Below are 27,764 nucleotides of genomic sequence, written 5' to 3'. Positions count from 1 at the left end.
TTCTGCTAAGTTTATGAAATATAATTTAAATCTGTTTTTTCACCCTTCCAAACTTTAAAAAAAAAATGTTTAGTGTAGTCAGTGAAATTTAAGATTCACATTGTATTCACTTGTGTGCATGTTGGGTCTTCTCAACGGATTTTAATGAGGGTTAGTCTGTGGTTGTGTCTGAAGTCACTCACTCATTCACTGCTCCCTGCTCACTGTCTAAAGAATTCTATGTAAAGGACTATTTAAGATAAGATAAGATATTACTTTATTGGTCCCACAACAGGGAAATTATTTCGTTACATCATTGGCAAATTGAAAAAAACACTTTGAAACCTGCCACATCAACATCAAAAAAATGAATGCATGCACCAAATTATTGAATCCAGTGACTTTTTATAGATTTGATTGATCCACAGGAAACAGTTTTCAGTTACTATAATCTGATGGGCGCATGTTACACGTTACAAACTGATAATGTCTAAGTGGAAACTTGCAGATTCTGTGGTCATCTTTGGGTTGTATTTTCTGGAGAAACTTCTATGTTCATAAGTTGGTGCTACATTAAATAATCATTGAAACATGTTTTTTGTTAGTGCTAGTGAGAAGGATTTCCTAGCAGGTTTGGGGAGATGCAAGAATAGCTGACCCTTTTTTCCCCAGCACCCTCTGAAAGATTACACACACATACCGGGATAATTTTACCACCAGTTAGCTTTGATCTGTCGTAGTTCTGAGATTACACTTCTTGTCAACAAGAAAGTGACACTTGTCTGGTTGTGTTCTCGTCGTGTCCACAGGAGTTGTACATTGCTGTCGGTATCTCGGGAGCTATTCAACACCTGGCTGGAATGAAAGATAGCAAGGTAACATCACCGGAGAGAAGGATTTTCTTACTGTTTTCTATTTTTCTTTTCTTTTTTTTCATGGGCCACATGTAATTAGTGTTCATGAAGTCTCATTACATCTAAAAGCCTTGCGTTCCTTGGCATCATATGTAAAAAATAGTTGTTCCACTGCAACAAAAGAATTAGTCCCAAGACATTTTTAAGTTACAGTATTTTCTGCATACAATCATCTTACTCACGATTAGTACACAGCACCCACAACTATAACTGATCACCGTCCCCTCTTCATATGTTGGATGGATTTTTCTGTATCTTTTACAAATAAGAACCAAATTTCAGGCTGTTGCAAAAAAAAGGTAATTAACAACGTATCTGTGTTTTTAGCTTGTACTCTGTGGTATATGAATTCTAATTGTTTTTTTTTTATAAATTTAGACTATTGTTGCCATCAACAAAGACCCGGAGGCTCCCATTTTCCAGGTGGCTGACTATGGCCTGGTGGCCGATCTTTTTAAGGTGAGCGTCGGGGATTGATGTTGCGACAGCAATGAGAGTAATTCCTCTTACTTTAGGAAAACACTGAGCAATTAACAGTAAATAACATTTGCTTTTCTCACTGATACATTTTGAACAATGCCTTATTCCACCGAATGGAAATATGCATGTGTTGAATTATGAAGTTCTTGAAAAGATAAGATAATAATTTATTTAGCCCATGTCGGGAAAATTAAATTCTTATAGCAGCAGCAAAAGCCAAAAAGGCATTAGGGAAGAGGTAGAAAATATAACAAAATATAGCAAATTATACAATCAAAACTATAAAAAAAGACTGTTAAAAGCTAAATACATTTTAAACAGAGTAAGATAGAGCTTGATGCCTTGTAGATGCTCACATTAGCATCCCAGAAAATATAAAAAATGATCAGTATTCACAAAACGGAAGCAAATGGTTACGTCAGGTTTGTATTCGGCCTCGTCTTGCCAGGCCTTTTATACGCTCAGCTGCTCTCGTGTATCAGTCTGGTACGAGAGGACAGTGAGCTGGGAGGGTTGGCACTGCAAACACTGGATTCCGGTGCTGCCTGAGAAGTAGCTAGTAGGTTATAATTTCATGTGTGTCCCGTTGGTCATATTTTATTTAGCCCCGGAGCAGCTCATGAGCCACGCAGGTGTCCTGACCAACTCTGTCGAAGTGATTAGTAATAATAGCCAGTGGCAGGAGAGTTGTGACCCACTGGGCGAGATCACCTTACATGTGATCACTCCTCAGATAGCTGATTAAAATGGATGGGCTTTCTACTTTTTCCCCAAACGGACAATTGATACCTCAGACCGACACAGGCAGTGACTGATGATTCGGTGCTGAAGTTGCTTGCCTCCCAAGCAGAGCCATTTGAATAATGTTGTACTCATATTTATCACAGAATGCTCTTGAATTTGTCTTCTTTAAATCTGACTGGCAATATTAGCGCAATTTATTTATGGTCTAACCTGCCTCATATGTAGAATGTGCCTCTGCACTTGTCAACCTTACAAACACCGTCACAAATGTTTGTATGATTCCCGCATGCTGCGGTCTCCATAAATCTCAGTGTGCTCATTTATATTTTGGGCACCGGCTGTCTCGATGGTTTGTGTAATAAACTCATGAATCTTAATACGTGAAATTTGCTGGGAATTAAAATGACAGACGCAGGCGAACATTTGTCCCCACATGCAAGGCTTGAAAAATTTCAAATGGTTGCAGCAGTTATATTAAGTGCAGAATCAATTTAACTTAATTTTTATGCCTTAACTATTCCTACAGTTTGTATTTGGTAGAGTCCGATCAATAGGGATTTTCAGGAACTAATACCGATGTCGATATCAGGAAGTACAAAAATGTGCAAATCAAAATGAATATATATATATATATATATATATATAGATTAGCTATGATCAAACCCTTATGGTAAAGAAATGTAATTGAGGCTTGATATCTTACAGTTGAACCGTTTGGACCATTAAACTTGAACATTAACAAGAATTAAATAAAAACACAACACATTTGAACTTGGCTTAAAAAACAACAACAATTTTTTAATGTAAAATTTTTAACATAAACATCTTTTCTGCATTGTTTATTCTGTAGAATAAAAGTTTCCATATCTTCGGCAAAACAACGCCGACACAGACACAACTCTGAAAGGCTCATATCGGCCGATAGAACCGGCCAACAGGTGAATTGGTCGGGCTCTGGTATTTAGTTCTTTTGGGTTTTGTTAAGAATTCATTAATTTAAAAGTACACTGGAATGATAAAAAAAAAACATGTTGTGACCATAATGTAATATATTTAAGAATGTTTTCTCTGTTTTCTCTTCAGGCTGTTCCCGAGATGACCGACGCGCTGAACAAGTGAGGAGAGAAACAAAAGGTCCAACTAAACTACCACTGCGAAGCTGTGAGAGTGACCTCACGAACTGACAGCCTCTGTCACTGTGAGCTTCTGTGTGTAGAAATGATTTCATCATCTCTCTGAGCATTATCAGAAGATCACTCTCAATATGGGAACCAATTGCCAGTTTTAAATACACTTTACAAGCGTTAAAGCATCAGTGACTAAGCTTGTACTTGCCTTTGGCAAGAGTTTATTTTGTGCCTCCAGTAGTCCACATGATTAAGGTACAGTAAAGGGCTGCTTCGGGGAATGCTTACCTTGTCCTCTGATTTGTGACGATGTACAGTAGCTGTTCATACTAACCTAAAGGATGTAATTACTGAGATGCTCTTTGAAAATGATGTATTAAATTGACAAGTCATAACCGGCTTTCTCATTTTGTCATGACATCCCTTTATTGGATTCATTTTTGTAATGCCCTCTTTCCATGATCAAGATAGAAAAAGCCTATTGACAGTAAAACAAACAGGGTTAGTTTGCTGTATTTAGGTGGCAAATCTGAATAATTCATGCTATAATCTCACTTTCCAACGTTTTACTGTAGGTCCAGTCCCTCAATATTTTTTCACTGACGATGATGATCATAACCCATCCTTAAATATATTTACAAAGCTTCCAAACATTAAAATCATAAAAAGGTAGTACTTTAGACCTGGATGATATGAAATCTTATCATATGCAGGTAGATTTTTATTTATTAATTTGGTATGTGGGGGACACGCTGTGGTGAACTCTAAACTCATCTTTTGGTCGCCTTCCAGTCATGGCACCTGGATTGAAAATGAATCACCTCAGTTGTCCACCAGTCAAAAAGATTTCCTCACTCTTTCCACTTGTAGAATTTAGATAAAAATGTTAACACTGATAATATAGAAAGACAAAGGTTTAGTAAGAAGTTGAAACTGATCCAATGTACCCTGCAGCAGTCCATCAAAGAGGACTGTTCATGGTGAGTTTGAAAACACTAGACTGACAAAACAGCCGACACACCTGCACTTGTGATAAATCCACTGATCCCAGTCTGTCGCTCTCCAGTAAAATCAGTCCAGGAAAATCCTACAAAGTGTATCCGAGGAAATTTACATATCAAAAGCCAGATTTTCTGCACAGACAAGTTGTCTGAAAATGTTGGGCTCGAGCCCTGTTGCTGGTTTCTTTGAGTAATTTTCTCTTTTTTTTTTTTTTTCTCCGTCAAACTCAAGTGTTTCTGTGAGTGTAACTTCCTGATAAGTGGTTCCTGATAACAAGTCCTCTGTCCTCTGTTTGTGCTGCTCCGGCAAGTTCATCCTCTCAGCTCCATCAGCACGAAGAGGACGACAGACATGGACTTTATGTGCCAGTGACTCCCAACAACATTGGAGTTGAGTAAAGCGTTAATTTTTTCTGTTGATCTGAAGAACGCTTGCGAGTGTCAAGACAAGTGTCATGCCTCTGACAGACGGTTGACCGGAGCATCTCCTGGCTCCATCATCCTGTACTTCTCCTCCAGAAGAGGCTCGTTGCCCTGCAGGTGGATGAGCGGCTTGGAGTGGAGCCCCGCTCGAATGTCCTGGTTCCTCTTGTTGTAGATATTGACCCTGTGATCCAGCTCGGGGCTGGTCTTGGTGGAACCGGCTGGGCTGGGCGGTTTGAGGTTGACGGGGTCCAGGCCCTTCTGTGTGAGACACGAGTCCTCGCGCAGAGAGGAGAGCAGCTCCTGCACCACGGCGCTGGGGCTGCCTCGTGGCTGAGTGCCCAGGGCCAGGGGGCTGCTGTAGGGCGGAGGGTAGCAGCGCTGGTCGCTGTAGTCCGTTGAGGTGGAGGCCTCCCGCACCGTGGAGCTGCAGTCTGTGGTGGAGCCAAGAGTCTGGCTGCTGATGCTGTGCTGGTGGGCACTGAAGCTGGTGCGGGACACTGTGGTCGTGGAGGCCTCGCTGACCGAGCTGCCGGTCCGCCGCAAGCGGCTGGACAGCACTGCGTCGGCGCTCACCAGAGAGGGGGGAAGCTGGCTGGGGTTGTTGGGCAGGTGCACGTCTATGGCTGCAGTGGTGATGACGCGCGCCGGGTCTGGGATCCCCATATCTGTGAGAACGACACAAGCCTTTTGAATATTGTGGAGCAACATGGGCTGTAGAAAATGTCTGAAGCAAAATGTTGCTGATGCTCACCACTGCTCGCCTCGCTGTAGTACTGGCTGATGTAGTTATTCATGTCATCTTGGCCATGGTGATCTGAGGAGGATACAAATGGCCAATTAATGGACTTTTGCCTCAGATGTAATAAAAGTAAATCCAGTATGAATTAAGATGTACAGATAGTGTACAAAAACTTAGAGAACACATTAGTTTTACAGTGGATTCGAGACATTTTGAACTACTTTAAGTCAATATACCCCTTGCTAGGATTTGAAATATATGAATCTTTTATTTAAAAATGGTGACAAACACCTATTGTGTTTTTCTGAGCCTACGGTGATGTTTTCAAGTTGCTCATTTTGTCTTACCAAGAGTCCAAAACCCCAGAGAGATAATTTTACCATCATATAAAACAGAGAAGCAGCAAATCTTGTCGACATGAAGATGAAATGAGTAAATGTTGCTTGATAAATTACTCAAACAACTAATCAATCGAATTATGTCGTCGCTTTTGCTGTTCTTATAGATTAAATCAACCAATTACTTGAGTATTACCTTAATGAGCAACACTTGGTGTGAATCTGTTTCACAGATCCGAGAGCGCTCCAGCGTCTCACAGGACTGTCAGACGGCCTATATATATTCACTTATAGTTTTTTTATGAATGTCCCAGAAGAAGCCACGCATTGTTTGGCCCAAAACGTGACAGGGGACGTTTCCAGATGATCAATACCACATGAGTGTACGAGACGCAGGCCAGGTTTAAAGGACGTCTGACTAGAACCACTGTGGCTCAGATGATTTATAGCTTTGATAAAGGAAAAGCCTCACTGTTTTAAGCCCTGGCAGCACTTTGCCGCTCTAAATCCTGTAAGTTATGACCTGTCACTGCGTGAAAGGTTTACAGTCCATCTAGATGTGGCCCAGGAGTTTTAGATGTGGATTGTGCGATGAATGTATTTAAGAAGAGGACACGGACCCTCCACCATTAACACACAGTCGTACCTGCAGCAAGTGGTGACTATGATATGTGTTGTTCTGTGCCATATTTTCTGTTAATCGTCTTTTTAATTTATCTTTTTTTGTTCCTTTTGGCAACCGGGAAACTTTGAAAGACCAGCCCGACATTTGTTATGTTCCTCTCAAATGTTAACACGCCATTTCCAACACTTCAGTGCTGCTGCGTAGGATGAGGCAGGACTTCTCATTCAACCAATCCAAAGAATTTAAATCGGAAACCTTCTAGTCACAAGCCAACGTCTTTTCCTCAAGCCCACCACTTGCCCAGCAACGCTCTGATCATCTCAACAGAGGTCTTTGAGAGCCTGTTATACAAAAACTGTTGGGTGTTCCAGACGGTTACCTGCAGGCCTCCTGGGCTCTCTAGCTTTAGCTGGGCCCTGATGCTCAGAGGCCCCAGGGGCCAGTCCGTCCACCTCCTGGAAAGCGCTGCTGCTTTGTTTACCCCACATGTGGTGGATCTGCATCGCTGCCTCGCGCTCTGCCACCAGATCCAGGTCCTGCTGGGCCAGGTGGGCCCTCAGCTGTCTGATCTCAAACTGTAAAGGAAAGAGGGTCAAATGGGAGAAAACTCATTATTTCTCCTTTAAGAAACACACACACACAACGAGTGTTTTAAGGAGTATTTGACATGAACTAAATACTACTCATTCTCACTGATATGCCATCCAACATTTTGTTGGCATATTCCAAACTGCAGTATAACTGTCAGACATACAGCATAGACACTTCTGAGATACATAGAGCACTTAGTCGATGCACTTTTAGTTTCACTATTTTATTACATTTGTAAATTGAGCGCTGGATATCTGAGATGCACATGATGGCTATAAAAGTGTTAATCTGGTGACAGTGTTAGATGTGGCAGGCACGCCGAATCATTTTCTTGTTTAGTGCTTTGCCGCCCTCTGCTGGTGAAATGCAGAGAGATAAACTATTTGTCGACTGTAAGCAGGTATAGGTAGATGTGAGACAGATAAGAGGACGTACTGCTTGTTCCTGACAGATCTGAGTGAGGCGGTCAAGCTGCTCCTCCCTCACCGCCTTGGCCTTCTCGTACTGCTGGATCTCCAGCTCCATGTCCACCTTCACCTGCAGCACAAAGGCTGGAACGACAGGGCGTATTATAGTCAAGAAACATTCCATCTTGGGCCTTTATCCACTCTAACATCAACTAAATACTAAGTCGATGTATGTTCATTTTTGGGTCTACAATAAATCTGATCAATCGGTCACAAATATGCCCAAAGACATTTAAATGTAATGACAAACCTCTGACTTACATGGTTAATTCTACAATCATTATTGGTAAATTTCACATTCATAAGGCATAAGTCCTTCCCAAACAAGTATATGATAGAATTTAATTTATACATGGAGACATTAACCCTTACCAAAAACCAAAAAAAAGGGAGCACACACTGTTTTACTTTGAATAATTATTTTCTATGACCCTGGATTAAGTATGACCAGTTATTAGTTATTAGAATCTGAAATTTCATTTACTTATTTTGATCTTGTTATCTCCTGTTTATAACTGATTGTCTTCCTTGTTCTGTATTACATGAACTTTGTACTTTAACAGTAAAGTAAAAAAAAAAAAATACAAAAAAACATTGTATGGCTTCAGTCCTGTTTAGTTTTTGTTGAGGTTTGTATAATTTTTACGTTTTTTGCCAAAAGTTTGTGGTGTTGTATTGGATTGTGTTTTACTGTGTTAACATCTTTTGATCAGCTTGTGTGGAGGTGACAACAGAGTTCACACTCACCATCCATTTCTTCTCTACACGCTATTATGTTCTGAAACCACCAGGGGGAGCAACATGGTTTAAAAAAGCATTTTCTACAATAAATTAACTGCTGTGCATGCACCTATATGGTTGAATAATATTTATCTAGCACCTATTGTGCAAATATTGAAACCACAGGTTCATCATGGCAAATGATGTCCAGCCATGTCTCCATGTGAAAAATTATTATTATTATTACCAAAAAAACAAACAAGCTCAAGACTTGATGTAATACCGCACACAGCAGTATCCATCTCTGTGGCCTGACAGTAAAGGACAAGAGACACAAGGGACAAGAGCCCCCCCCCCTCACCATCAATGATCCTCTTGACCCTCCAGATGCGCAGCGTGATGATGAGACCAATAGCATCCCAGGGGCTGCTGGGGCCGTTGGCCACTGTGGAGGCCACCATGGGGGCCAGAGATAGGACGATGACAGCTCCATCAAACACCTGACACACACACGCACGCACGCACGCACCAGGTTACTGTTGTGCCTGTGGCTTCCACAGTACCCACACTGAGGTATGACATTGAGGGAATGACGACACTGCAGTGAGAGGGGGCTCGAGTCAGGACTAATGGGTCCCGTGGGAGCTTACCTCTACTTTGTTCTCTATGTAATCCCATATCCCCAACACCACGATCCTGAACACCGTCTGCAACACACACACACAGACAGAGATGGAGACAGAGAGCAGGTTACTCACAGGGTGATATGGAAGAAAAGAAGGACAGCTCAACTGAGAGAGACCGGATGATGCAGGCAGAGCACAGAGGGTAGTAAATGGCATTTGTGGTTGCGATTCCGATTTCCTTTGTCCCCACCGCTGATAATTCATCACTGACACAATATTCATACCCCTCACAGATGGCACGGTGGGTTTTTCATCTGAACAAGTAGAGACACCCCACATTTAGCTCCTTCTGCTGACACAGCAGGGCCTGCAGAGGGCAAACAGCTCTCTCCCCTCTCTCCCTGTTCCTTCCCCGCCGTCCCCTCACCCCCATCCTCACTTCAGATATTCAAGGCTGCAGAAACCAGCCTCCCTGCCGCTCACACCCACATCGCGCTTTTATTGATACTTAAAATTCCAGCTTAAAAAGGAAAAGGAGTTAGCGGTGGGGTGATCAAGTGTGGGAACTAAGACAAATGTAGCTGACTGTGAAGAAAATCCTGATCAATAAGACAAACCTGAGGCCCCAAAAATAATTTAAAAAACTTGTGGCACAGAACAGCTCCATCTGCATTAAAGTGTCTCTGCTGCAGATCAATTGAATGACCTGAGAGGGACCGACGCTGCCAACTTTAACAACAGGAAGTCAAAGAGGTTTTATTCTTTCTAAATGCTGATGTAGATCTTCGTCGTATGATCTCCTGAGCAAGGTAAACTATCAACAGAGCGGTAAACGAGTTCACCTTATCGGGATCTACGCGTCCGACGACAGAGGGCACGGTGCGTTTCAGTGTTGTGAGTGTTATGATGCGCCGTCGCCGCATACTGCAAAACGAAGCATTAATCCAAAGGCCGCCGCATCAGCTGTAAGTGAGCCGTGCTCTTGTGTTGAGCGACGAGGAGACTCACCTCGGTGAAGAACACGGAGAGGACAGCCAGGCTGATCCAGTGGATGATGCTGGCGAACTGCGACGCATTATTAACTGTAGGGACGAAGCAGAACAACTGGTTGCGGTTGTCGTTTTGTTTTTTAAAAACAATGACACACACACACACACACACACACACACACCTTCACTACATAAACGCACAGGCAGGCATGAACTCATCACACACTGTGCATGTGTCTGTATCTTCCCATCTATTCACTACCCAGGCTAATTGTGGTTGGCCTCAAACAGCGCTCGGCTGTCAGCAGAGGAATCCCCCCCCCCCCCCCCCCACCCCCCTCCATCTGTCTTTGTTTGCCGTGTTCACTGATCTGTCCATCAGTCCGTTCATCTTCCCCCTGTCCTCCCCGCACTCGTCCAAGCAGCGTCTGTATTGCCTGATTTCTTCCTCTGCTAATCTCCCGTCACACATTTGTCTCACTTTGCCCAGCCTCTCCAGTCAGTCTTGTCCCAGAGGAAACAGTGAAAGACGCTATTTTAGATACTGTAGGCGCGACTCCGGCGGCATGTGTGTGTGTGTGTGTGTGTGTGTTCTTCACCCAGCTCCCTGACATCAAACAGGTCACGACCCCTGACTCTCTGCTTATGATGGATGAGGATGTATTCACCGAGCCGGATCATGTGGATGCAAGCGATACTGGGGTGACGTGGGTCACACTGGTATTTCGACCACCTGACATCTTGTGTTCACAGTGGAATACTAATGGGAGGGTTATATATTCCCCGGCCCACGATTGATCGGACCCTCGGGTCCCAGAACAGATGAGCAGTGACATTATACAGTAGATGTATGCGAGCAGGTTAGCAGCTAATGATCATATACATGTTGCATATTTGATTTATCTCATTTCAGACAAAAACACAGTCCTTAATCAAATTAAAATGTCTTTTTTTTCCTCGACCGGTTCTTGTTACACTGTGAGTAAAAGTGTAAAAGTATTTGTAGTTCACTCTTTCTTTATTGCTGAAACCTCTGTGGGTGCATAGTTTTTCCCCGTAGCACAGCTCCTGTGCTGATTAAGGTCTTGAGAACTTGCTCCTCTGTGTTCCGTCTTTATTGGAGTCCATACATTGATCCAGCGCCTTTGTACAGCAATTAGTGAAAATTGTGCTGAGCAGTCGACCCCCCCCCCCATTTCCAAGAAGGCTATTGGTGACCAAGACTGCATACAAAGAGTGTAACAATCCTTAAAGCCAGCAGCATATGACATTGGTAATCTCATCAGACACCTGGTACTCACACTGCAGCAGCTTGGTGTCTATGAGCACCTCCAGCGTCAGCAGCAGCACCACCAGGATGACACAGGCCACCAGGAAACAGTTGAAGCCCGCCGACAGCAGGCAGACCTGCCACAGCGCTGCCCTTCTCCCACAGCACGGCTTCAGCCAGTTGGACCTGAACGTTGGGAGAGAGGGGGGAGAAGGAGGGCGGAGAAGACGGTTAGAAGAGCTGTGGGTACGGAGACAAACGGAGGCTCTTGCGGTGTTACCTTTAATATGTTGTGCTGGTGCAGAGGTCAGATCTGACAGCCCTGCCTCGCGAGGGGCAAATCAATAAAAACACAAGAAACATCAAGATGCACAAATCGTGAGGAGTACTCAACCTTGGCTTTGGTCAATGCTGAATCATTCTCAGCAGAGGGCACTGTTCCGCATAGAAAATGCAGCGTATGCATGCTAGAATTTATTTACAGTTAAGTTCAATGCACATTATGAATACATGTTCTGCTGGCACCTATAGAGAGAGTGATTACGTTTATGAGTTCATGGGTGTCATTTCTTCTTTGCCCCCTTTCTTCATGTTCTAATGAAACCGTTCATTCGTGACTGTCCATTAGTGCCTTCCCTTTAAAACACCATCAGGTCATATAATCTACTGACGACTACAGCCACTACATTTGTCTGTGCCTATTTTTGGAAACAGCTTACATGACATCTGTTGAAATCCACATTCAAGCATGAAATAATTTGCTTTCGTCTCATCAGAATATGCGTACATACATGAAGCACCAGCAGATTTAATGCCTGACATATCAGAACAGCCACAGACGAGGTGTCGGCCACGTTCTCTACTCTCACATGTTGAGCCTTTGAGTCAGTAAAGTGTGGTTATGGCGAGATTAGAGTCCTGTGTTCTTAATTCTCCTGCCTGCTGCTTCACTAGGTGACGGGACGGGTCTCTGGGTGGAACTGACTGGCTGACGGATTTTTCCATGACAACGTTTGCACCCTCATACCCGATGGTTGTTGGGACATCGCCAGACTGAAAAAAACTTGCATCATTCACAGTTCTGGTATCCAAAATTGTTGCATCATATGTGCTGTCATTCCCACAGGGTTTGTCCGCTTATGCTTATACATCTCCCTTCACATTGCAATATATATTTTCCATTAGTCTGGAGTGGGCCAGTGTCCTGGTGCGCTCGCTCCCTGTCCAGGTAACACTGTGCCTGAAGACGTGGGTGTCAGACGTGTCCCGTCTGTCCTCACTCGCTGCTGCAAATTCTGCTAATCAGAGACTGCGACTGTCACAGACTCCTGGGGATGTTTGGTCAATAAATAATGACAAATCCTCAGGAGGCACACAGGGCTTTCCCTTCCTGTCAAAGCTTTGCATTGCGCGCTCGCACACACACACACACACACACACACACACACACACTACTCAGAGAGTGTGTGTGTGTGTGTGTGTGTGTGTGCGTGTTGCCTCCTATAAAGGACACCCCCCCCCCACACAGAGGAAAGACAGTATGTTCCCTCGAAAATAGCAGCTATCAGTTGTCGCCTGTCCCCCATAGGAGGAAAGCTTTGGGCAATATCTGTCAGACGACAAGAGAGGATGCAATTTTACTCTCCTCTCCTCTCCGCTTCTACTCAGAATGAAGGTGGCAAACACTGAGAGAGGAAGCGGGTTGCAGTGGGTTCAAAGGCACTGGGACTCATCCAGAAAGTGAACTGGAGAGCGAGAGCCAGAGAGGAAGGACGGGTGGCTGGAGATGGAAGAACGAGAAAGGGAGAACAGAGGAAGCTGCTGATTGATTTAAAGAATGATTTCAGCTCATTAGAACTTTGCCCATCACGCTCATGATGGCACTGTGCTCGGAATGTGCAAGCGATCAGAAGATCATACATGTTGCAACAAACCCCAGGTTTGTTAAACTTATTTGGAATTAGGGCTGTGAAACAGTGAAAAATGCTTATGCCACAATTTTGACGTGCTGAAATGTCTTGTTTAGTACAAGCATCAATCCAAAGCGCAAAGATACTCACTATCAAAGAAAAGCAGTTATTCCTAATACAAATAGTTGACAAAATGAATTATCAGAACAGATGCTGAAACTAATAATTTCTCCTGGGAAAAGAAAGTTGAATGGTTACGTTATTACCCAAACTCTGCGTCAAAAATAAATCAAAAGAAAAAAAACCGAGAACAGTTTATGTAGCGACTCTCTGGTGCACTTGTGACTTGCTGTGCTTGTGCAATGGAAGGTTTTCATTAATATTTTTGGCCACGATTTTACCTCAAATAACAACTGGCTTGTTTACAACTTGTCCCAGTGGTCTCATGTTTGGCCAGCTGGACCGCACTGAAGTGATGTCCCTGTGTTTTTAGATCAATACATTTGGTGACAACCATTACCAATAGGGATCATGGCCAATTTATAAAAAAAAAAACCCAAACAACTAAAATGTAATAAACTGATGCTTCGAGGTGCTAAAGAGAGGGGTGGTGTCATTTCACAGGAGGAGCCGAGCCCCTGGTGAAGCCCTGCGGCACGTCCTCTCCCTCCTTCACCAAGGTCAGCGGAGAGGTGGGCGCTCCGCCATGCTGTGTCGATGCTCTCCCAGAGGCTAACAGTCGTGCACTCGGCCCTCCGCGGCAAGCCCTCTGTGCCGGCCAATGCTAACAGATTAGGAGCTCAACACCTGGGGTGGCAAAGATGTGGTGGAGGGTAATGGCATCATTAGCAGAGAGACTCTTTCCCGCAGCACCGATCTGTTTCCAAGGAACAATGTCGAACCCCATCTGCCGGTGGAGTGGAGCCAAGAAAAAGAAACATTTACCTAATGATACGCCTTACACACAAGTCACCAGACATTTGTGGACCATTAGTTGAAAGATGGAATGGAGACACCTCACTTACCTCTGGGATTGAAAAGCATGATTTAACTCCCGCCGTGTGGATTCATAATACATTCAGACCTCTCCCGTAAGCCGGGCAGAAAAGGTATTAATTTAATAAAGCTGTAAAGAAAAACCCTATCTGGAAGCGGAGTGAATGGTAGTGATGGATTACTCCGAGCTCAGAAACTTAATTTTAGGCAAATCACTTTAAACCTTGAACGCTGAGGACCTGAAGTATTTATGAGAAAGTGAGGCCGCTTCAGTGGTGCTGGAGCAAGCCAAGGGTGGAAATCACCTCACCCTCTCCCAGGGTCACAGCTGGGTAGGATCGAATGGGCGATACCTCAAGGGTTGGTCATGCATGCATAGGTGCACGCACACAAATCCTCCCACACACACACACACACACACACAGTTACGTATGGTGAGGAGAGGTTCATAAAGACATCAACAGTCCAGTGGAAACACACTGAGGGAAGATCGAAGTGACCCCCGACAGCAGTGCAGAGAGAGAGAGAGAGAGAGAGGGGGGATTAGATCATGAGACTGATCAATAGTGGCCTGAGATGGAAGTGAAGGCGTGCTGTACATGACACCGGCTGCATGCCGCCGCCGCCACCCGCCTCCTGCAGAACGGCCAGACAACGACATCAGGCCGAGGGGACCGGCACAGAGGACGGTGTCTGGTCGCTCCGTCGGGGCCCATTCACACACTCACACAGGACAGAGCTTTGGCTGCAGCCCAATGCAGCTAAGTAACTATCACAAGGAGCATCTCTTTCATTATAGTGTCTCCGGTAATTGAAACAGGATAAAATACAATGTAAACTCATTAAGGTGCAAGTTAAATGGAAATTAAATCAGAGAGGTGCTGCTCGGTTTGTGTGTGTGTTTTGGGAGTGAGAGGGCAGATGGGAAGAGTGGGAAAAGGGGATATTCATTCAGAGGTAATGAGTCTGAAAGACTATCAACTCTTCTGAGGTATCGATTATAACACGCACGCACGCACGCACGCACACAGACACAAACACACTGAACTGCAAACACCAACCTCTCCTTGAAAATGCTTGTAAAGTAAAGTCTAAAATAATGTCCCTGTGAACGACTTGCTGTGCCAGTCCTCTAAATAATTGATCGGAGCTCTTGATCAATGTCTTGATTACACATTCACAACAGAGCGACATTGCTTGAAAAAAAAAAAAAATACCTCCAGCACATTAGGGTCCAGATCTGTGGCATTCGACCCCTAATAACATTTGCTTCCAAAACAGTTGAAGGTTCCATGAGAGTAAAAAAATACATTAATAACATGAAGGCAGCCAGTCAGTTCTCTACAGAAAGATTTATGGATAATGGAAAAAACCATTAAACATGATTTGGGAGCATTTCCCTTTGATTTCTTTTTCGAGAGCTTTGAACAGCCGAAAGTATCCAGACCTGAACCAAAACAAATATTATATAGGGAAAAAAGGAAACATGACCTTGTGTGACAGAAACAAGCTTTGTCACATTGTGTTCTTTTGCCAGAATCAGATAGCACATGGATCTCTTTGAACAGTCAGTGAGCAACTTTTGAATCGATTGTACTACGTGCTCTGTCAAGGTACAAGCGGCAATTGTCAGATTCACACTACTTGACTCGAGTTTTCCGCTTCTTCTCAGTTTCTCTCTCTGTATTGATACAGTAACCAAACAATTTAGCCCCGTGGTTCCTCGAGTGAACGCTTCAGCCAATTCACAACAATCTGCTGAACTCAGCATGTCCGTGCCGGGGAAAACGGACGACAACTGTGTGCCTGCAGGCTGCTGAACAGCAAAGGTGGGGGGACTTCATCCCATTCAGGCGGCTCAATGACACAAATGCTCCTAACTTACTTTGTCAACTTGAAAAGGCCTTTTACTTTAATCCCTTCATTTTCCATTTTTATGTTGAAACTTGACAGTGTCCGATTCTTGAGAAATCCCTGCTGCAGCAACCTCTTAGATCTACTTGAAAATAAAGACAATTGCCAACATAACAATTGGCTAAAAAAGGAAAAGAGGAAAACCTGCTAAGCAGTAAATCATCATAGATAATCAATGGTGCATATCAGACATTCCATGTCTCCTTGCAGTTAACCTCTTATGGTCTCACATCTGGGAATTAGCAAACATCCTTGCAGTAAATTAAAAAATGAAAATCAAAACCAAGTCTTGGTCATGTAGTTGCATCCCCTTTGGTTAATAGTAAACTTAAAAACACATTTTTAATCTTCTTTATGAAAATGCAAGCAGCTTTCTTGTATAACCACACCATTGAAGATCAAGCTGTCATCTCTCTCCTCCTCTAGCATCCTACACAATGGCACAACCAGCAGAGGAGACTCAGAACTGGTCTTTGCCAGAGGATCGGGCCACAGATACTGAGCAAATGGAGACGGATGGGGCTCCATGTGCAGAGCAGCAGACAAGCTGTCCCTGATAAATGGGTTTTCACCAGGACACTTGATCTCCCTCGCTCTCAGCCTAAAAAGCAATCTCGCACTTTGCATGTCTGTGAATATTAACAAACCCTCAAACCCTGCACTCAAATGTCATCCATTGTGTCGCGTGGTGCCAGGCAAGAGAGCCAATTTGATGGAGAGGACTGTTCCTCTGTGTGTTTGAAATAGAGTCAGAAGAGGGGGTAGAGAAATCCTGCCTTCTTTTCAGACATCCATCAACACGGAACAGGTAAAGTGGAGGCTCTGGTTCTAAATCCCCATGAAATATCGCTGCTGCCAAGATTCATACTAGAGTCTGGCAAGGTCCTTCAGATATATATTCTACGTTTTCGATTTTTTCTAATTATTCCATCTGAATTCAGCCGTGAGCATTTTCAGTCCAGGTTTGATTATGTGCACTGCTGACATGCTCCTATATTAATGTGCTCTAGCGAATGAAAAGTGGCCAGAGAACGTTTTTTTTTCTCCGGGGGAGGTCTGAGCACCAGCATCATGTTGAGTGATGTAATTAACAGGCTGGGCATATCTTGGCATATTTTAATATGAACTAATAGCCAAGATTTCTCCCAACATGGTACCAACTGTGCCCATCACAATGCAACACAGCACGTGTATGTCCAACATGGGCATATATATATATATATATATATATATATATATATATATATATATATATATATAACATTCATCAAACGGAGCATTTTCTTTATGATCTGCAGCTTTGTGAACGAAAGCATGGGAGAGGGGTTGTCTGTTCCATTCCCTCCGTCCATCCTTCTCTTCATCCCCTCTGCCTCCACTCTCCTCCAGTCGAAGCAGCAGGTTGACCCATAAGGACCATCTGTCATTGCTGCAGCAGCGCCTCACACCTCTCAGTCTGGCCCCTGGAGATCAACGGCATATGCTACTACTGCTGCTGCTGCTGCTGATGATGATGATAACCTATAGGACAAGAGCAGGATGTGCAGCTGTCGGCTCTACAGACTGAGGGCAGGGAGGGAGACACTCTCCAGGAGCCAGAGTTCCACCCAGCCTCTCAATACTGGTGCATTGGTCTCAATACATACAAGCCAGTAACACATACTTGGTTTTATTTTTGTCTACAAAAACTTAAAATAGTTTACTCTAAAATGATATAAAACTCCCTTCTGTAATGATTGTATGGTAGTGATAGTGATGATACATCCAAAATAAACTGTATTATAAAAGGAAATTAAAATTAACCTTTGATCAGTAGATGCACACTCCACAATGTTGCCATAGTTTATTACAACCGAAAATAATCTAAATGCCAATATATTTTGACAGTGATTTTGGTGTTTGCTCTTTACACATAAACACAACCAGATGTTTTTACTGATACTAATCAGACACACGTCCATTAAGTCCCTGCTTCTCTATTTTGCTATCAAATAAACGCAAATGAAATAAAATAATATACAATTTGGTACAGATAAATAGGTATCCACGATGGAACAAGCTGAATTTCAAAATAATACACTCATACAAATGGGACAGTGATTACTGTTATTTTTATGTATTTGATGTTGATGTGAAAAATACACCACCCTCATCATGGACTCTCCAGCAAGTTTCTGGAGAAGATGGTCAAATCTATTAATAATAATCCACCCAGCTCACCACAGCACAGAATCTGCATGTACTGCATGTGCCCCCTCGTAGTCGGCAAGAACATCCACCTCCTACACAACCGCCCACGTCTCCTCTTAAAGAGCCACGAGAAGCTGCCGTGCAAGACTAAATGTGTGCTTCTCTGGTGCATATTCTTCTGCCCTGTTTGTTTTTTTACCCAATGCAAAAAAATAATACCATGGCCTCATCACCAAATATTTTGGGCTGAGTTCACAAGTAATGAGCTTTTTCCTTTCCCATCTCTGGCCACTGGTTTAACCTCATTAACCTCAATGCTTTTCCTTACACCTCGTCCCAATCCAAACCTGAGTAGTGAGCAAAAATTAGGATAAACTTTCCAAATTGAACATTTCTATGATCAAATTAAATTTAGATCGCACCTTCCCATGGACCTACTACCACGTAATCATAAAGATCATCTAGAAAAAAAACATGACTAGGATACAGTATGTAGGGCATCTCAGAAATGTAAGTCATAGTACTCTGTGAAAACAAACTGTCCTGCTTATCGGCAAAATCGAAGCAAAGAGCCACCGCAACAGCCGCAGCAAGGCAAGGAAAGTGGGTTTACTTCTGCACAGTCATTTACCAGCTAAAATTAGCCTACAGTATGTGGAGGAGGTGAACATACATTCCAACAAACAAGAGACAGACGCTTCAAAGAGCCGCCAGAGCAACATAGATCAGTCAGTCCACTGCTCTGTCATCAGGGCCTCTGATAGTCTTGACTGATTTTAAAAATCTTGCAGCACACAACACGTCCCACTATTGCGTCGTTCTCTGATGTTAAACATGAGTCACAAAGGCAACCAGAACCTGCGATGACAGACTAGCTCTGAGGATTTTTTCCAAAAGCACTACCAAACAACGGACGTGTGCGTATGAAACTGTGATGACAGGTACGCCTCGCAATGCCTGTGACGGGAAAATCCGGAATTCCAATCTAATAAGTCCGCTGGACAAGCTGTGACCCTTGCATGACAGACGACAGAGAGTTTACCGTTTTCATTACTTTGCTTAATATTTCTAGACCCTTATAGTATCTAAAATGTTGCTTTGACAGATCTGCCAGATAAATGTCTTGGCAATGCATGACTTTTCCACTGCACAGTGCCAAATCCCAGGGGACCAGGGTGTCGTGTGGGGCCATATGAGAGTGGACGCTGTGATGATAATTTTGCTGGGCTGCCAGATCCTGCCCTCTGCTGTGACATTGCTATGTGTGTTTTTTGTCCTTTTTGTGACCAAGAGGCAGTGACAAAGATACAAGGGTAAGATGAGAGAGAGTGGGTGTTGTTCGGGACAGGACCCATCTGTCCCTGCACCCTGTCCCACAGAGACATGGGCCGAGCTGGGCCGAGCTGGGCCGAGCTGGGCCGAGCTGGGCCGGACCAGGCAAAGTCCAGCCGGACATGGTCAGCTGACACACCGGGGCATGGATGGCAAAATGCCGGACGCTCTAATTAAGCTTATGCCGTTTGTCGACTCTCTCTGCGTGGATGCCAGCATCTCAGCAAGTCAAGGGGGTGAGTCACACTTCCTGAGTGGAGAGCCATGGACACTTGCTACAGGGGCGCTCTAGGCGGGACGTCCTGTCCTGAGAGCACCGGGCCTGCAGCATGCCGATATTGGCGATAAGAACAACAACATGAAACCCAGGACAAGCAGACTTCATGGGCAGAGACAGCGCGCCACAAGGCGCTGACATTTCAGGAAAGCTGTGGTGCTAACGACACTCCTCGTTTACCACCAGAACTCAACGTTATGAACAGAAGCCCGTCTGGTGGCGAGAAATTGCCGTGTCATTGAACTGAAATGAGCACATCAGTAGAGACACTGTCCATTTAAAATGGTGACACTAATAAATTCATCGGCAAATACCCCCGACACCTGGACTCTAATATAAAATGAGGGGTGATTCAATACGTCAAGCGTAATTACAATGTGCAATAACGAGCAATGGAGAGAGTGACGGCAGAGCCATTCTCTGCCAGGGTAGATTATAGATTAGTACTAATTGCAATTCTGCCTTAATTATGGATGTCGCGCTTTTCAAGCAACAAGCAGAGACAATGTGTCAGACACCGTATCTCCAGTATCTTCTTGGCTGTGGTGGCCAACATCAGTCAATATGTAATTACATTTTGGGGTTTGTAGTAGACAAATTAATTATGGACAGATTTCATTGATAATCATACAACTCGTTTGTTTGCAGCGTCCTAAAAATGTAGGATCGTTGATACCCTGTGAATGATGAAAATTAAAGTGTTCAGTTTGATGTAGGAGTAAATCATGAGCTTCACAATCCTTGAATACGGCGCCTCTCTCTCTACATGAACACACTCAAGTTACTGTTTCAGGAAGGACACACCACTCATGACTAACCAAAAAAAGAAGATCATGTCTTAAGTTTGATTTCCATATGGTCAAGCAAAACAGTCGAGCAAAAGCAGAGAAGTGAAGGGACGTACCCATCTCTGTTGTCCTCTTCGTCTGGGTTTGAGATGAGCTGGGATCCGGCAAGGGATATGTCCAGGGCAGCCAGAGGCAAGTCTCTGTAGGCGAAACCCACCAGTTGGACAGGGGCCACGCACTGGTTGTCCTCCTCCACCTGCTGGGAGATCACCTCCAGCTCTGAGGCTCCAGCCCGTGGAGGAGCGCTGTGACACACACACACACACACACACACACACACACACACACACACAAACACACAAACACACACACGAGGAGCAACATTACAGTCACAGAGTGGACGTGTGAGCCATGAGTGTCATCCATGGGTGCATGACATGGTGTGAAATTCCTTGTTTCCAGTGTTTACTGACACCTTCATCTGGCAAGCCATGACATGTTCATCTACATTTCTCATAAGCAGAGTGCAGTAAGTCTCGACCCACAATAAAAATTTAAAACAGGATATTGATTATATTATAACAGATATTGGTTTTGATCAAAAAATAGCAGTGCATTCATGAATGAGTATTCATAAAAGCGCATTTCTGAACTCATAAATTAATACTTTGGCCCTTGGTTTCCATTCATCTCCATAGAGTGAAAATCTAACGTTAAATTTGCTTGAGATGAGTGAGAGAGAATGGGCTGTGATAGCCCAGTTCCCAATTGGGTAACAGTGACAATTTAAAAATATATCTATAAATGCAATCAAGTAGGTTCAAACGCCTGATATTTCAGAGTCAGCTGGAAGAGAGAGCAAGAAATGATCAAAACGGACATTTTAATCAAAGCGTCCATTAGATTGTTGTTTAAGCGTTGCCCGTCAGTTCAATTCATCACAGTGGCCATTAAATGAAGTTTATAACTTGTAAAATAAAGGACAGTTTGTGTTCTCTGAAACTTCATCAGTGTTTTAATCTCATCAAATACTAAATCGAATGGAAAACAATATAGATGTTCTTTTAGAAAATGGAAAAAAAACAAACCACTATTGTATACCTGGTTGGGCAAAATCATAAACAACTACCAATACTGTCATATAGCCACACTAAATTTTTAGTAAAATGACATGGGAGGGGGGGGGGGGGGGGGGGGCAAGGAGAAGTCACCCTGGAACAGGAGACTCATGCAGCTTGGCAGCCGTCCCAGAGCAGCCATTGTGGAGACATCAATAACCCCAGTGCTTAACGATGGAGGAAGGCATCGATTACAAGATACAGGGAACAAACGCCACTGGGTTGGTGGATTCTACAACCTCTGTGCTGGGGGTGAAACACGGTGGGAGGAAACAGTTGGTGGACGATCACCGAGCTGACCCACCTTCCTGTTAAATGGCAAGTGGGCAGTCATGGATGGAAAATAGGTCTTTGTTTCTCCTGACTTACTTTGTGAGTAGTGGCTATTAATAGACTTGTCTTGGAGCGTATTTGTTTTTCTTTCAGCAAATAAAGAATCGCTTATACATTACAATATTTTCTTAACATGGCAAAACAGAACTATGCAGCACAAACTCGCTTTTATTCTCATGGCTCACGCCACTACTTAAAATGTCTTGCCCTTCCACCTTTTAACATCTCTTTTCCTTTGTTTATCGGAGCCCTGCTGGATGTGTTGTTGAGCCTGAGGTTCAAATGCCCATATATTAACATGCTCGCCACAAAACAGGGCCGTGCGCGCCAGTGTTATCTGTGGACTTGGCACCAGGCTCCGACCGACCGCAACAAGGACGCTAATCAGTCGTGACAGACACAAACTGTTTAGTGCATCAAAATCACATTTCCAGACAATCACGGAGCGGGCCAGGAGCCATGATGTGCAGAGCCCAGTGGAGTGGCTGGTTGCCATCCTGGGCAAGGCAGTGGAGGCTTCACATCTGAACACTGCACCCTTCAACGGCTCAGGCAAGGACAGCCGGTGGCATGCTAAAGGCTGGGATCTTTTTCAGAGGCATGCAACATTAGCAAACGCCACGAGGAAGCAAAAAGGTTAACATGGACCTTCATGGCTGGGGGCGAAATCTCCCACTCACACAGGGTAAGAGCTACGGCTAAGCATGAAGCTCAAAATAAGCACACAGTTCCTTTCCGTTTGACACGCTGTTGTTCTTGCTGTACATCGATGTGTAAAGGCTGTAGCCCAACTTTTCTAAAAATGGTCATCTATTCAGGACAGATATTTCAATAATTGCACTGTCATAATATCTGCAGCAACTACTTCTTCTGCCCGATAAAAAGGGCAAGACGTTTAGTTGGTACTGTTAATTAAGTGTGTATTAGTCAAAGATATAATATATTCTTAGGACATTGTGGTATATGTAATCATAAATTTGTGTTCTAGCAGGTACAGCAGTTGTAAGATCTAATTCGTGTTTTATTCGTATAATAACTGCCAGGAATCGGCTCCTACAGATTTACAGCGATCCATAGTAGCTTCCCCAGCATTTTTACATCGCATCAGTATAAATCACTTCAATTTGATCAATAGACAGATAAAACATGATAGTCTGCTGAGATATCACCTTTCCAGCTCTAAATCCCTGCTTGAACATTTTCTTCTGTCTGTCACGACATGAAAGGCATATTTTATCATCTAAATACAAAACAAAGAAAATAGTCATCAGGTTTAGATTGCTTCATTATCAATAGTCTTTATGACTTTATGACTACTATGATCCTCATTTACTACTACACAGCTTTCTAATACACAAATTTCCGGGAAATGCATATACTGTAAGTCATCATTTTTTCCTTTTTTGACCTACAATATTTTCTCTAGGAACGTCTTCTTGGCAAGACTCAGTGGTTCTATAGATCTGGACTTTAGATGAATCTCCCTTGTAATCGAATCAATCCCCAGTTTCCTGCCGTCTTCTGTGCGTAAGGTAGTCAAATACCACTCAAGTCCAATGCTGCTGAACTCAACAGAAAGTAAAACTAATTTATGTCTTTTTACTCTGAATACTCAAATGGATGGTGCTCAAATAAGGTTCAAATACAGACATAAGAAACTTCAGAAGGGAATATGTTAAGTTTCGTAGCTGGGGTTTTGTCCAGTGTGACTCGGCTTAAGTAAACAGTGTGAGGACATGACTCAAATCTGAGATTGTTTACTATTTTTCTAATAGGACATCTCATGAATGCATTCACACCGAAAAAAACAGAAAATTGCTATACCAACTTAAGAAAAAAACTAAAAGTTAACAAGTTGAAAACTTTAGTGATACCTTTAAGGTGAACCAACTATTTTCTTTTTTCAGTGCAATTTCTATGAATATTTATTTATATTTAATTTTATATCCAGCAAACAGACATTGTTCTGAGCCCAGACGGAGATGTGTGACATGTTTTCCATTATCTATGGCCGACAATGGTCATTTTGTTTTGGGTTACAACTGGATGGAAGTAGAAATGACCTAAAGCAAAGCACTCAACCTTTATCTTCCAGGTGTGACCTTGACAGCACGGAAGTAAAACATTTTTTTTTAAAAAGGACTGGTAGTGTGCGACACCTTTCCAAGGATAAACAATTGATGATGAGAAGTTCGGTGAAACTAAACAATAACAACATGATTATTATAATTTTAAGACTACCACAAGATAATATCAAAGATCAGAAAGTACAACTTTTTTTTCATCGAGGTGATAAGAGGTGAGACTGATGTCTGTCGCTTCATATTTTAAACCGTCTATTCAGAGCGATAAATGATCTGCTTCTGTCCCTTCAATGGGGTTTTAAGTGCTGCCTCAGCGCAGACTGGTGGTTCGCAGAGGGCATCGGTATCGTTGTGGTTCTCAGTGCTCACCGCCACGGTGCTTCTGGCCAGCTGTCTGCAGCCCATCTGCTCTGTCTTACCCAGTAAGTCTGCACACAGACACTTGGCTACTCTTTGGTGTGCAGCAAATCACTGTTCGAATATCATCAGGAAAGCGGGCCCAATGTGCCAAATCGCTCGAATGGGCACCAGACAGTTTTACAGCAGCAGCAGCAGCACCACCATAATACACACTCGAGTGGTTTACTGCACCAGGACAATCTATGGGATAGACTCTAAATAGACTTCCAATGTTCGTCACAATGAAGCAACATGTGACCCAGAACAACGGTGAGTCTTACTAACAGTTGAACAACAATGGAGGTGAATAGTATAGTATATCTGGCTTCAGTTACACAACGTTTGTTAGTTACTTTGCCTACACTGCTCTTTAAATGTTAACTACATGCACACAGGACAAAAGCCTGACATCAAATCCCTTTTAAAGTATTTATTTGATCATCTAATAATATTTCTCCATGCTACATCACACAGTTTGTAAGGTGAGAGGGGCGTGCGGGAGACAGCATCACGTCTGGGAGAGCAGGGGTGAAAACAACTCCAAAGACCTATATCTGCTATCTCCATCTCTCACTCCCCTTCACAAAGTCTCACGGGCATCAGTATTAAATCATGCCTTTATACTTACACTAACCAGTCAGGATATAGTCTACATGCACATTATCTCTGGCTACAGATGTTTTGCACCTATGCAACCATCAGCTGCTCCTCTGCAGCTCTGAGGCCTGAGATCTCTGGTGGTTGAGGAGCAGAACCCTGCGCCTTTAACCAGAAGATGCAGCTGACTGAACCCATTTTGCATTCGCTCCCCACACCCCCTCCCCTCCCATCCACTCCCCTCTACTACACTCCACCTCCTCCCACTCCACTCCATTGCCCTGCTCCCTCCCTTTCCCCTCCTCGTATAGCCCCGGCCCTGGCTGTCATCAGAATGCAGGGCCTGTCTGGAGGACCTCACACAGAGTAATTATTAATAAGAGAAGATGACAAGTGAGCATCTCTACTGAATGTTAAGAGACGCCAACGGGGACTGGAGATGGGCGCGTTCTCACTCTCACTGATGCTGGACCCGGCCGAGCTCTGCGTTCCCACTGATCCCCTGTTCAAAGTCATTTGCAGGAAGGGCGCGAATAGATAGAGGTCAAATTCTGATCATCATATCCTACCGCGGCGAGTTTCCCTTCCCATGAGACGGTGTGAGCATAAATATAGATTTAAGATTTCACACTCTCCTGGACGTGAATTCAAACAAGACTCTTGCAGGTGTTTCACTTACTGGGAATTGCTCATGTTGAGGTCTTGTTGCTGCAAGTAGACGTCCACAATAACTGACCTCAAGTGTGAAATGTGATTTCACCACCGCAGAGACCTGGCTCCTTCCACACCTAGAGAAAATACAACAGAACAATGTCATTACTACAGGGAGAGAGAGAAAAAAGAATGCAGCAAATCAGGGGACTAAATCCATCTGCTGAGGAATATTATGACATATTATTGGAAGCTCTATAATGGCAATTAATTGACTCTTATTAGAATATTTTGGTTTTTTTGCCAACTACAGTTTCCAAAATCAGGAATGAACTTCCAATCTAAAAAGTGTGAAATATCTACATACCGTATGGTTGTATAACACAAATGCATGCACAATTATCAATGAGGTATCAGTTCTAATACTTCTCTCGAAGGCGCCCCCGTCCACCTACTTCAGCTCTGCTCAACTATTTTCCTGGGGAGCACTAAACTCTAATGGATTTTAAATCTCCTCCAATATACGCTCCGCTCTGTGAATCCGGGGCTGAGGAACATCACACCTCTTGCATAGCAAGTACAGCAGGATGCTCGCTCATTGTGCCACAGGATAGAGAGCCATTTATGTCCAAGTCTGTTCAGTTAAAGCCCACTCCAGCTGCTCCGCGGGGAGCAGACATGACATGACCAGAAAGGAGAAGGAAACAACCACTTTTTTACAAAACACGAGTGCGGCTCTCCAAAACATCCCAGTGATGAGATGTAAATGTAGTCCCGAAATCAGATGTCGGCAAGAGAGGAATTGTAACTGCATTGTTTTACAGAGTATTTCACAGATTTGAGAAAGTGTGTGACACACACACACACACACACACACACACACATACACACACACACACACACACACACATACACGCACACACACACACACACACACACACAGGCACAGAGAAAAGCCTGCAGACTTGGGGAGGTGGGGAGTCAGCATTCACAGCCACAGCAGAGTAATGTAGTGAGGTAAGGCAGATTAATTGCCACTCAGGACAAATGAACCCAGGTCATTCAAGGGCCGGGTGATGTTCTTTCACTACAGCACCCAAAAAATGTGTCTTTTAGCAAAAACAGTTGATCTGGCCACAGGACGTGCAGGATAGAGCATTGTCCAATGTACTTCTCTCACTGCGAGAGGTCACCGCGGATGGCCTCTGGGCCGATTTCATTTCACCAAACAAACACTGTGGGTCGTTTTTTTGTCCAGCCTCTCTCCGCGTTTAGCCAAACCAAGGACGCATTTGGAAATCACGATCCACTAGGTCCTTACAGCTACACGACCAGCGATGGTGCTGAGGGAACATCTCCCCCTCCACTGTGCTCGTAGAGGCCACACGGTCTCAGTCCTGTTCCCGAGTAGCACCATGACAAAATGCACCAACTTCCCCTCAGAGAGAACTGAAGACGCACCAACCTTTTTTCTTTGTGTTTTATCGCTCTACATTGTGCAGAGTGGTGTCGTGACTCCTTTGCCCTCGCAGAGATGATGGTTATATCTCCCCGCTCGCCGGTGCTGCTGCTGCTGCTGCTGCTGCTGCTGCTGCTGCTGATGATGATGATGAGCGTGAGGGGAGATCGGATCTCGCTGTATGTGGGCTGCGATCCCCTTCAGCTGTGCGTCGGCCGAGCAGCCCGTGTCGCCCGTCAGCAGACAGCGCGCGATGGAAACACCTGCTCCGGACCGAGCGCACCATCCTCCCGCGGAGGAGACGACGACGACGACGACGGGGCCGCGCAGCCGGATCAGGCGGCCGCTGACATCTTGGCCACACCGGGGGACTCCATGTGCCCGGTCGGAAGAGGAGGTTCACGACCGGGAGCTGTCCAGGTGCTGAAAACCAAAAAAAAAACAAAAACCCACCAACAACAACAACAACAACAACAACAACAACAACAGCCCAACAACGCGATCCAGCGGTGACAGATGTGAGACGAGCGCGAGGGACGTCACCGCGGAGGAAACCTGGCTGGATTGAAACAAGAAACACACCGACGCACTCAGAGATGTCTATGTTCCCCGTGTTGAGCCACGGAGGCCTCTCTCTCTCTCTCTCTCTCTCTCTCTCTCTCTCTCTCTCTCTCTCTTTC

The 27,764-nt window shown here is 44.1% G+C and overlaps 2 protein-coding genes across 2 annotated transcripts in view; one reads left to right on the top strand and one right to left on the bottom strand.

Annotated features, from left to right (window-relative positions):
* etfa (electron transfer flavoprotein subunit alpha) overlaps positions 1 to 3,639 on the top strand; it is a 7,692-nt gene extending 4,053 nt beyond the window's left edge. The window contains exons 10-12 of the mRNA XM_035642869.2: positions 789 to 854; positions 1,272 to 1,352; positions 3,201 to 3,639. Coding sequence (XP_035498762.2) covers positions 789 to 854; positions 1,272 to 1,352; positions 3,201 to 3,236 — 183 coding nt within the window. The 3' untranslated portion in view covers positions 3,237 to 3,639. The remainder of the gene's footprint in view (positions 1 to 788; positions 855 to 1,271; positions 1,353 to 3,200) is intronic.
* On the bottom strand, positions 2,890 to 27,764 carry tmem266 (transmembrane protein 266). The gene is made up of 11 exons (XM_035642868.2): positions 27,091 to 27,764; positions 25,654 to 25,762; positions 20,560 to 20,748; positions 11,068 to 11,222; positions 9,786 to 9,859; positions 8,802 to 8,858; positions 8,513 to 8,651; positions 7,400 to 7,515; positions 6,753 to 6,948; positions 5,423 to 5,485; positions 2,890 to 5,336 (listed from the first exon to the last, which is right to left on the bottom strand). The coding sequence occupies exons 2-11, from the start codon at positions 25,665 to 25,667 to the stop codon at positions 4,699 to 4,701; spliced, it is 1,641 nt and encodes a 546-aa protein (XP_035498761.1). The 5' UTR covers positions 25,668 to 25,762; positions 27,091 to 27,764; the 3' UTR covers positions 2,890 to 4,698.

This window comes from Scophthalmus maximus, chromosome 7, assembly GCF_022379125.1.
Source record: "Scophthalmus maximus strain ysfricsl-2021 chromosome 7, ASM2237912v1, whole genome shotgun sequence".
NCBI classification, from domain to species: Eukaryota; Metazoa; Chordata; class Actinopteri; order Pleuronectiformes; family Scophthalmidae; genus Scophthalmus; species Scophthalmus maximus.
Note: the sequence above shows the minus strand (reverse complement) of the source record. Positions and strands in the feature narration are given on the sequence as shown.

Coding starts and splice junctions, on each gene's coding strand:
- tmem266 (XM_035642868.2), bottom strand. Junction 8,652..8,801: donor ACATAGAGAACAAAGTAGAG/GTAAGCTCCCAC, acceptor TGTGTGTGTCAG/GTGTTTGATGGAGCTGTCAT. Junction 6,949..7,399: donor AGATCTGTCAGGAACAAGCA/GTACGTCCTCTT, acceptor TTTCCTTTACAG/TTTGAGATCAGACAGCTGAG.